Raw genomic sequence first — 11,937 nt, forward strand, 5'->3', positions numbered from 1 at the left:
GTAGCCTTTTCCTTCAGGGGATCTTCCCAACCCAGGTCTCCCACATTGCAGGTAGATTCTTTATCAGCTGAGCCACAAGAGAAACCCAGAAATATTGGCGTGGGTAGCCTAGCCCGCTCCAGTGGATCTTCCCAACCCAGGAATCGAACCAGGGTCTCCTGCATTGCAGGCAGATACTTTACCAACTGAGCTACCAGGGAAGCCCTATCAGAATAAACAAAAGAACTTAAGATGTTATTATAAAAAGCTGATAAAGATGAATAGTTCCAATGAGTCTGAAGAAAGAATCCAAATAACACAAAAAGATTAAGATACATCTGAAAATAAATAACAAAGAACTTCAAGAAATTAAAAATATATCATTAAGATTAAAAATTCAATGGATAGATTAAAGAACAGATTTGACATAGTATTAGAAAGAATTCCAAGAAATATATATTAAAAATTCCCCAGCATGATGCACAGAGAAATAAATGAAATTTTTTTTTAAAAATTTTAAGAGATCTAAAGAATAGAAGAGAAAGGTTCAACAGAAATTTTATTGGACTTCCAGGATTTCAAAATAGAAAAAAATAATGCAAGCAATATTCAAAACATATGAAAATACAGTGGCTAAGAATTTTTTTTAAAAAATAAATAAAAAACACATATTCTTACATTGAAGTGGTACTAGTTAGTCTTCAGAAAGACAAGTTAAATAAGTCCATACCTAGGGGAGTAATAATAGATATCAAAGACAAAGGGAAAAAAATAAAGTGGCCAGAGAAAAATATCTAAACTAGACAACCCACACTGGAATGAATATTGGGCTTAGAAAAGCCTTCTCACTGGCAACAAAAGAGGCAAGAATCTAAATGCAAAATATAAAACTATAAAACTTTCAGAAGAAAAAACAGGAAAAAAAATCTTTGGGAACTTGGGTTAGACAAAGGATTCTTAGATACAACCAAAAAACACAATTCTCAAAAGAAAAAAGCATGATGAATTGCACTTAAAATGTTAAATGCTCTTTAAAAGACACAGTTAAAAGAAAGAAAAACCAAGCTACAGACTAGGAGAAAATATTTGCAAATCATATATCTGACAAAAGACTATTTACTTACTGTTGATTTTTCAGAGTTCTTTATGTATTCTAGATGGAGTCTTTTGAACATAAACTTTCCAAAAAAGATATGTGAATTGTAAATAAGCACATAAAAACACAACATTATTAGTCATCGGGAAAATTCCAGTTACACCCTCAATGAGATACTACTTTATACTTATTGTATGTATGCAAATATTTACAGCAGCTTTATTCATAATCACCAAAATCTGCAAACTACTCAAATGTTCCTCACCTGGGGAATGAATAAGCAAACAGTGGTTTACCCACACAATGGAACACTACTAAGCAATTAAAAGATGTGAGTGAACAAGCATCAACATGGATGAGTCTCAAACACATTGTGCCAGCAAACAAAAGCCAAACTCAAAAGCTACAATTTTTTTTAACTTCATTCATATGACCTTCTGGAAAAGGAAAAACTATAGAGACAGAAAACAGATCCAGAGTTTCCAGGGATTAAGAGTAGGAGAGACTGTTTTTGACAGGCTAGCATTTTTGAGAGGTAATGATGGAACTGTTCTATATTGTGACTGTGATAATATCACTCCACACACGTGCCAAACTCAGAATTAAACACCAAAAAAGAGTGAATTTCACAGTTTGTAAAATGTTTAAATTAGAAGCAAAGAAGTCAATGAGATGCTATGTAAATAGATAGGAAGATTACTATCATAAAGTTAGAAATTCTCTCCAAATTAATCTATAAATTCAAAGCAATTTCAATCAAAACCTCAACAGTATTTTTCATAGAACTTGAAAACTGTTCTAAAATATAAAAACAACAAAAAGCCAAGTACAGCTAGGACAGTCCTAGAGAAAAATATGATGGGGAGACCGATCTCATCAGATATCAAGAATTATTACAATGCTGTAAGAGTTAACACACAGTGACGACGCAGGATTAGGTGAAACAAAACATAAGAGTTAAACTAGAAACTGTATTTTACAAAGCTGCTTGCAGGCTGGATTCTGGATATGTGTTAATTTCATCCAATTAGGTGCATCTGCACAGAATTTATACCAGAGGAATAAGGCAGAAGCCATCTTGCTAGGCTCCTGATATGCAGCTGGTCTCTTTACTGACTGATCCACCAAGGAACCCCTATAATATGGACAAGAAATAGCAAAGGCAGTCACCTCTGCATGTCTAGTCACCAGTTTTCTGGTTCTGAGAGATGTGTAGAATATCAGAGGCAGCAACAGCAGCAGCTTTCAGATCTCTGGATTTTGGATAAGGTGGTGTGACTGGGCTTCCCTGGTGGCTCAGCAGTATGGAATCTGCCTGCAATGCAGAAGACACAGGAGACCTGGGTTTGATCCTTGAGTAGGGCAGACCCCCTGGAGGAGGAAATGGAAAATCCCACGGACAGAGGAGCCTGACAGGCTACAGGCCATGGGGTCACAAAACAGTTGCACGTGACTGAGCATGCATGCACAGCGTGACCTGAGAACCAATGATCCAAGAAAAGTCCCTCCTGTGATCTCCTCTTCAGCTGGCCCTCAACTGATTTAGGAGCTGAATTTCTTGTATTGGATCTGGAAAACATTCTGGGCTGGAAATGCCTAGAATGCTTTCTATTTCCAGCGTTAAATCATTATAGACAATCCTCTAAGAGTCTCGTAATGCAGTCTAACCCATAAGTCAAAAGAATAAGCGAGAAAGGAGTCATAAAACTGCAAAGCAAATTTTCACCATAAGCTTCAAAATTTTTGTTTCCCACAACCTTGACAAATAAACTGCCCCACATCACAGAGAGAAAAACAGATTCTTTAAAACACACACACACACATCAAATTAGATATTTTGAGAAAAGATAGAAAGACTAATAAAGATAATAAAGGGAGTCACAGCCAGGTAATGTACCTACTAAATATATACCATGTGGTCTTGATCCAAACTCTGTTTTTTAAATTAATGAATCTTTTTCATAGTAAGAGTCAATGGTGGCATAGTAGATATTAGAATACAAAGCTCTCTTATGAAAGAAGAAAAGTTAACAAATGAGCATTATCAAAGTACAACTATGAAAAAATAAGCCATACTCTATCCCCCCCACCAAAAAATGGGAAAGTAAAGAAGGAAAGAGTATTTTCACATTAAAAGATCTAAAGTAACAAACAAGAAATCTATGAGTGCTCCCAGAACACACCTTTTAAAGAGGAACATTAGAAGGGGATGTTAGCAACAGCTCTGGTTTACAAATTGCTAGAGATTGAAAGAAGTCATTTATATCATTTCTAAACAGCAAAGTACCTTGAAGGATGCTGGTTCTGGTGAGAGCACCTCCAAAGAAGCATTTGAACTTTGGCTCCCAGGACGTGTCCTTGAATTTGAGGCTGGTTTTGAAATTCCATCTAAGTTTCCCTTTATAATATCCATTGATATCCTAAAACAAAATTTTAAGCAAGCTGTGACTTGTATGTTTAAATGTTTCATCACTGTTAACATTCAGTTAACTCAGAGCCTTTATTATAAGGATTATGTTGCTACCAAACTCACAGGACCCTAACTTCATCAAAAGATGTCTATGTCCACGGATCATTACATTTTACATCACTGTAAGTGGAAAAAAGCATGCTGCCCAGGATGTTAGATTCTCAAAGTGGCTAAAAAAGTGCAGAAGTGAATGCCATTCAGCGGCTTTCTGCATCTCCAACAGAAACACTTACTATGTCCTAGGCCTTAGAAGACCCTTTCAGAGAACCACACCTCTCAGCCAAGACTCATGCTTCATAGTAATAATTTCCCAAGGCCTCTACTTGCTTTTGGTTTTGCTTTCCTTATTCTAGCTCAGCCTTCAGCCTGGGCTCCCTCTCAGCTCTGATTTCTCCTCTCTTCCTTGGTACGGAATCTTCATGGAGTACCTGCTGCTGCTGCTGCTGCTGGTAATCACTCTTCTTTCAACCCTGCCCTTCTGAGACACACAATTCCACTTCTGCCCTGAAGCAAGAGAGAACTGAACCTACTCTATCTACTAGAGGACAGACTTTCATTATCTGGATACACATTGCCAATCTCCTTAACTATTTTTTGGGTAACACAGTCCAAAGGCCTTATACCAGTCTGGCTGCTCTGTTCCCAGGACTGTTTCCTAAAGCAGGAGATATTAGGCAGGGTGGTTTAATCTAATGAGAAAACTTGAGTATTGCCAGCACCTCAATCCTGCCAAACTGTGCCCTTGATTAGGACCATCCCAGATTTGTTCAGTAATGCTGGGGTGGCATACATGTCAAATAAAATGGAAGACAGAGAGAATTTCAGAGTTTGCCTTCTCAATACTTAGCTTTACATATGTGTGACTGGATATCTTCCAACAAATCCTTTCCTAAATTCCTACTGGTTATGAATCAAACCATTTCTCTCATAAGAGAATAAAGGCAACTGCCTTTGGCCCAGCAAGTGAAACAATGTCCTTTTCTTACCCTACAAAATGACTCATCTATCTTTCTCTTTTTGAACAGGGAAGGCAGAGTCCAAGGAAGTTCCGGACACAGGAGGAAGCCCAAACATGAACAACCCCATGCTCCTCCAAGGCACACAGAGGGATAATATGATTTAGCTCCCAACCATTCAATGTACCAAGGCGTCAAGGACCAGTAGGTCAACTCTTTCCATCTCAGCAAATGAAAAAGGCATTGATCCCAACATTATTCAACTCTGTAAAAGGGTTTCTGGCTCACTCAGGAAGGCACTGACATTATTATTGTGGGATGACGGATCACTCTGGCCCATCACATCACAATCAAAAAGCGTAAGTCACTGAAAGGCCAAATGTCTTGTAATGCACTAAGCAGCCTGTCAAGGGAGACTTATTGCAGTGCACAGAGGGAGCAATGAGATGGAAGCCTGTGCAGAGCCCATATAATACACATCAATAATGGGAGGGGCACAGCAAACCACCAATGGCACGGATCAGCTAAGAGGCTCCAGAAATCTCTCAATTTGCTTTAGAAATAGGTCTGTTCTTTCATGTTTGCTCCTGAAAATCATAAATAAAACACACTTCCCAGGATGGGTAGGGATATAACTAACAATCTTATGATTTGGCCATCTAGAAAAAAGTATGGATAAAGGGCAGTGAATTAGGAACTTAGAGATGTATCTGAGCGTATTAGAAAACAATCTCAGTAGCCATAGAGAAATTCCACAAGAAAAATAAAGCACTATACTAGAAAGCAAACAATCAAATGACAATTAAATACTTTTAATTATATAAGCACTGAATATTGATTTAACCAAATACTGTGCCTTAATTATATTGAGTGTATGTGAGAAGGTGTATGTAAAAGGAAATGTATAAAAAATCTAATCTGTCATAATAGGAAATCAAAGAGAATATCCAAAACTTGATAAATCTAAACAATAGTTAAACAAGCATAATGTTTACAAGTTCAAGATATTTGTCCCTGAAGGACGTGACTTTTTCCATTGTAAATATTATAATGTAGTTTGACATATTTTACCACATTACTTTATTAAAAGTTTTTTAAATTGCTTAATAAATACAAAATGTGAAATCTCCAAGGGGCTGGAAGGAAACATACATCTAATTTACATAATAATGAGGTTTTTTTGTTGTTTAGTTGCTAAGTCCTGTTCAGACTCTTTTGAAACCCCATGGACTACAGCTGCCAGGTTCCTCTGTCCATGGGATTTCCCAGGCAAGAATCATGGGGTGGGTTGCTATTTTCTTCTCCAGGGGATCTTCCCCACCCAGGGATCAAACCCACATCTCCTACTTGGCAGGCAAATTCTTTACCACTGAGCCACCTGGGAAGCCACTTTACAAGTTCAGTGGTAAAGAATCCACCTGCCAATGCAGGAGACACAGGTTCCATCCCTGGGTTGGGAAGATCCTCTGGAGGAGGAAACAGCAACCCACTCCAGTATTCTTGGCTGGAGAATCCCATGGACAGAGGAGACCGGTGGGCTACAAATTCATAGTGTTACTAAGAATCAGACTCAACTGAGCATGCACAAATACACCTGGGAAGCCCAAAAATGAGGTTAGTGACTTACCAAGCAGGACATCAAGAGCATAAGTCAAAAAATAAGAGACTAATAGACGTGATCACATAACATTGACTGCTCTTGAGTATCAAACCAAAAAGAAAAAAAAAACTCTAAATTAAAAGATAGATGAGAAACTGGAGGAAATATATGCAATACAGATAATATACAAAAGATGAATACATTTACATATTTAAAGAGCTCTTATCAACAAGGAAAAGAAGCATTCCAATAGAAAACTGGCAAAGGGCATAGACAAGGAAGGAAGGCAGGAAGCAGGAAGGAAGGAAGTCGACATTCTGTTTAAAAAACAAGACCAATTTCTCTAATTAAAAACATATACAGAGAGGGACCTGAAAGATGATCACAAATCAAAGAAGTGACAGTGGTGGGTTCTGGACCAGTAGGTTCACGGATGTTCTTGTGTCTTCTTTTACCTTTTGCTTACCTCTACTTGCTGGTTTTCTAGTATCTTAAATTCATAATTAAAGAATTTTATTTATTGTAGTAAATTTTCTGGAATACATTAAAGTATATTCAAAAATAAATAAAAATCACCCAGTATTCATCACCCTGAGCTAAACACTGCTGGCACATTTCTTTTCCATTTTTGCCTTGTATATTTTTTCAAAAAAATTGAATCCATGTATTTCTCACTTAACATTAAGTGATCAGCATTTTCTTATTACATTAAAGATAGTTCTAAAATAGCATATTATTCAGTTCTTGATATTCCATTAAACAGAAGGATACATGACCAGATTCTAACTTGCAACAAATCACTATTCTTTAAGAGGTACAAAGTTTTCATAACATTCGTTTCAAGTGAGATTAATTTAAACTTTTTCATATAGGCTTGTGAGAAATGCAACCACCATGAATGATTTAAAACCAAAATGGGGACACTGGGCCAATGTAATTTGATGTTTTGGGATGAATGAAAGAATCAAAAGAAAATTAATCCTCCTCTGTTTAGTTATAATGAATAGCCAGCCTTTTTAAAGAGGAGAATTACATTTATTTTCATGATTTTAATGTCTAAAACTATTTGTGGTGTTTTCTTTTTACTTTCTATATTTATTATGTAAGAAATATTTGCCTATGAGAGGGGAAAAAAAGCACATAATATAGAACAATGTAAAAGTTTTTCAAGTTCAACTTACCCTCATCCCAAGAAACACAGTTAATAGATTTTTGTAGGTCTTACTTATTTAGGCATATGCAAACTTTCTATCCTTTAACTACCTATTCCTACTCAACACAAACACACACAAATGGCATGGTGCTTCACAACTTGCTTTTTCACACTTGATGCATTTCAGAGACTTTTCTGTACCACCACACACAAATACATTTCATGCTTTCAAATCATGGCATAATACTCTATTGCATAGATGTAGCATTTTAAAAATCAGTTTCATTTAGCTTTTATATGGAAGATTTGCTATAAAAAGCAAAACAAAAATTTACTCAAAATTGATCACAGGCCTAAAAGAAAAACTCAAAACTATAAACTTTCTATAAAATATGTGTGATCGTGGGCTAGGCAAAGATGTCTTAGATACATCAGAAAGTGAAAAGAAAGTGAAGTTGCTCAGTCGTGTCCAACTCTGCAACCCCATGGACTGTAGCCCACCAGGCTTCTCCATCCGTGGAATTTTCCAGGCATGAGTACTACAGTGGGTTGCCATTTCCTTCTCCAGAGGATCTTCCCAACCCAGGGATTGAACCTGGGTCTCCCACATTGCAGGCAGACGCTTTACCATCTGAGCCACCAGGGAATCCCTTGGCGGACAACATCAGAAGTATGATTCATAAAAGAAAATACTGATAAATTGAAATGTATCAAAGTTTAAAAGTACCACTCTTCAAGTGACACTACTGAAAAGGAAAACAAAAGTCAAATATTGGAAGAAAATATTTGCAAAACACATAGCTGACAAAGGACTTACATCTTGAATATATGAAGAAGTATCAAGACTCAATAATAAGAAAGATTTGAGCAGACACATCACCAAAGATGTATAGATAGCAAGCTAGCACAGAAGACGGTCAACATCATTAAGCTATGGAAAAAATTCAAATTAAAACCATAATAAGATACTGCTACACATTCAAATGGTGAAAATTACTTTTTTAGAAACTAACAATACCAAGTGCCGACAAAATTGAAGCAACTGGAACTTTCATATATTGCTGATGAGAATACAAAATGGGATAGCAGTGTTGCAGAAACCACTTGCCACTTTCTTACAGTGTTCAACATACGCTTACCTTATGACTCCACAATCTCACACTTGGATATTCACCCAAGGAATGAACATTTATAATCACACAAAAATCTGCATATAAAGGTTTATAGCAACTCCATTAACAACTTCCCCAAACTAGGAACAATCCAAATGTCCCTCAACTAGACAATGAGTAAGCAACTGTGGTACATCCATACAATGGAACACTGCTCGACAGCATAAGGAAACAAACTACTGATAGAAAACTTAGGCAAATCTCAACTATATGTTGCTAAGTTGAAAGAGGCCAGATTCAAAAGTCTCCATAGTATTTGTCTCCAATTATATGACTTCTAGAATAGAGAAAACTATAGGGACAGAAAATGGATGACTGTTACCAGGGCTGGGTATAGGGAAGGGTTAACTACATAAACTGGTATCAGGGGATTTCTGGGAGAATGATGCAAGTGTTTTGTATCTTGACTGTGATGGGTAATAACATAAACACAAACTGTATGCGTCTGCCAAAGCTCACAGAACTGCAATATTAAAAGGGTAAATTTTACGGTATGTAAAGAATACCTCAATTTTAAGTTAACCTCTTTGTACAAATTTTTGCTTAGTTATGTTTATATGTCCAGAATATGAAATTGAATTGCTAAGTCAAAAAAAATTGCAATATGACCCAGAAATCCCACTCCTGGGCATACACCCAGACAAAATTATAATTCAAAAGGATACATGCACCCCTATGCTCATAGCAGCACTATTTACAATAGCGAAGACAGGGAAACAACCTAAATCTGTCCATCTACAGATGAATGGATAGAGAAGAGGCAGGGAAAAAGTGAAAGTGAAGTCGCTCAGTCCTGTCTGACTCTTTGTGACCCCATGGACTGTAGCCTATCAGGCTTTTCCATCCTTGGGGTTTTCCAGGCAAGAGTACTGGAGTAGGTTACCATTTCCTTCTTCAAGGGATATTCCCAACCCAGGGATTGAACCCAGGTCTCCCGCACTGCAGGCAGATGCTTTACCCTCTGAGCCACCAGGGAAGCCCAAAGACATGGTACATATATACAATTATTTAGCCATTAAATATATTATTCAGTCATTAAAAAGGATGAAATGGCGCCATTTGCAGCAACACAGATAGACCTAGAGATTATCATACTAAGCAAAGTCAGTCAGAAAGAGAAAGACAAATACCATATCACTTATTGAGGAATTTAGTACAACACGAACATACATAAAACAGAAACAGACTCACAGACACGGAGAACAGACTTGTGGTTGCCAAGGGGGAGGGGAAAGAGGAGAGGGGAGGAACAGGAGTTCGGGATTAGCAGAGGCAACCTATTAAAAATAGGATCAATAAACAACAATGTCCTACTGTATAGCCAGAGAACTATATTCAATATCCTGTGACAAACCATAATGGAAAAGAATATGAAAAAGAATATACATATATATGCATGTATAACTGAGTCACTGCTATACAGAAGAAATTAACATTGTATATCAACTACACTTCAATAAATTTTTTTAAATTGTTGAGCAAACACTTGAATTTCAAATTTTGGTAAACTACCAAATTGTCCTACAACAGAACTGTACCAGATTACATTACTACCAACAGGATATGCTGAGATGAAAGCGTCTGTTTCGCCAGCAGGGCCAATCTGATTATGTCAAAGATTTTCACCTTTGTCAAGCTGGTACATGTCAAAAAGTATCTATGAGTTACATTTCTTTAATTACCAAAGAAGTTGTCGCTAGTCAAATGTTTACTGCCCACCTTTTTTTTTTTTTTCCCCTGTGAAATATCTATTGGCATCCTTTGTCACTTATAGACTATTTAAAATGACTGGTGATTAATTTGTAACATAAGTTCTAGATCTTATGGGCTAGGACAGTGGGAGTCCTTGGTACTAGGTCTTAAGGTCAGGAACGTTTGCTACAGTGTCCAGGAAATCCTGGCCCAGCCTTCGAAGAGACTGAAGCTTCTCCGAGGTCAGACCCACCGCCCCCTCCCAGGACTCCGGGCCGGCCCCCTGCTGACACCCTCCCGCCCATCCCCAGCCCAGCAGCCAGATGGGACTACGCTCCACTCCTTCACTGGCTTGTAGTCCGGCGACAGAGCTCCGCTGCTAATCTGTGCGGTCCCTCACCTTCTGGGTGAAAACTAGTGTCCAGTCGTCAGAGCATTGACACAGCGTCACGCACTGTCCCCCGAAAGGGAGGAGTCTTTTCCCGCCACCGCAGTTTCTCTTTCTCTACAAGTGGAAGTAGCGGCGGGTCCTAAGCTCTCTGGCCTCTCGGAACGCCGTTCCCTTGGCAACCAGAAGCGGACGCTTCCAGTCTCGCGATAGGAGAAAAGTCCAGCGCTTCCCATAATCATGGGTTGGAAATTGCTCATTTAAGAACTTATTTTGAATAAAAACTTGTTCCTTGGACTATCACTCATAGAATTTGTGTAAAGTATACAATAAGTATCAACTTATCAACATTTATTTTACTTGCAAGAATGACTATTAGAAGACTGTGCAGAAACACACACTTACCACACTCAGTTCAGTTCAGTTCAGTTCAGTCGCTCAGTCGTGTCTGACTCTTTGCGAACTCATGAATCGCAGCATGCCAGGCCTCCCAGTCCATCACCAACTCCCGGAGCTCACTCAAACTCACATCCATCGAGTCGGTGATGCCATCCAGCCATCTCATCCTCTGCTGTGTATTAGTACACAATAAATTGTGTCTTTGTTTTTAATTTCCTGAAATACTTCTATGCCAACTATTGCAATTATACCCTCAAAACAATTCACATTCAGATATGTTAGAGCACCATATTTTTCTCTGCTGTGTTTATACCCCACCCCCAAAATATTCTAGAAAGAATTATGCCTTTCAAAATAATTCATAAAGATTTCATCTACAGTCAAGATATTTTAAGCTAAAATTTCCCTGGTCTCCTTCCAGGTTGGTGACATATGGCAGCGTTGGTTTCAAAGCTGGTTTTTGTTTTTGTTTTCAGTCTCTCTGTTCCTGAAATTCTCCTTCTGAGTGGAGTCAGATTTGAATGAATGAATGAGCCCACGTTGTATTCCATCTGGGCTCCAACTCTCATACCAGCCTTGTTGTCCCAATTTCCTTTTTCTCACCATGAGCTTCAGCCAAATGTAACACGATACTAGGAGAGAAACCTCACTAAGAATTGTATCATAGATTCCACAAACTAGATTTAACAGTCATTTCTTTGACGGGAAATTAAAAATGTGTGCTACCGGACAGTTCCCATGACGTGTGAATCTATGGCTTAGTTATTAAAAAGTAACATTTACTGAGGGTTTAGGACATACTTCAGATACGTCATTCCATGTCACTTCATAACACCTGTGCAACAGGACTGCTATTACCCAGATCGGTACTTGAGAAGCAGAGCATGGGGGTTAAGTGATTTTGCCAAGTTCATTTGGTAACTAAATGGTACTTGGATTCCAACCCAGTTCCAAAGCCTGTTTATTCTCTTCACCTTCTCACTGGACTGAATTCAAGAAGAAAGTTTACTTGTGTCCACTAGATGGTGCTGA

The 11,937-nt window shown here is 38.0% G+C and overlaps 1 protein-coding gene and 1 non-coding gene across 5 annotated transcripts in view; both read right to left on the minus strand.

The window, feature by feature from the left end:
- Window positions 1-11,080, minus strand: part of FSIP1 (fibrous sheath interacting protein 1) — a 210,043-nt gene extending 198,963 nt beyond the window's left edge. For 3 of the 4 annotated variants that reach the window (XM_069596019.1, XM_069596018.1, XM_069596016.1), the window contains exons 1-2: window positions 10,519-10,690; window positions 3,363-3,495 (exon numbers count right to left, since the gene is read on the minus strand). In XM_069596019.1, the coding sequence (XP_069452120.1) occupies window positions 3,363-3,488 (126 nt within the window). In that variant the 5' untranslated portion in view covers window positions 3,489-3,495; window positions 10,519-10,690. Of the gene's footprint in view, window positions 1-3,362; window positions 3,496-10,518; window positions 10,691-10,911 lie in introns of those variants that run through there. The other variant, XM_069596017.1, reaches the window with a different exon arrangement.
- On the minus strand, window positions 129-200 carry TRNAC-GCA (transfer RNA cysteine (anticodon GCA)). Its single transcript has one exon. It is a non-coding gene; the product is annotated as a tRNA-Cys (tRNA).
- Window positions 11,081-11,937: the final 857 nt, after the last annotated feature.

Source organism: Ovis canadensis, chromosome 7 (genome assembly GCF_042477335.2).
Source record: "Ovis canadensis isolate MfBH-ARS-UI-01 breed Bighorn chromosome 7, ARS-UI_OviCan_v2, whole genome shotgun sequence".
NCBI classification, from domain to species: Eukaryota; Metazoa; Chordata; class Mammalia; order Artiodactyla; family Bovidae; genus Ovis; species Ovis canadensis.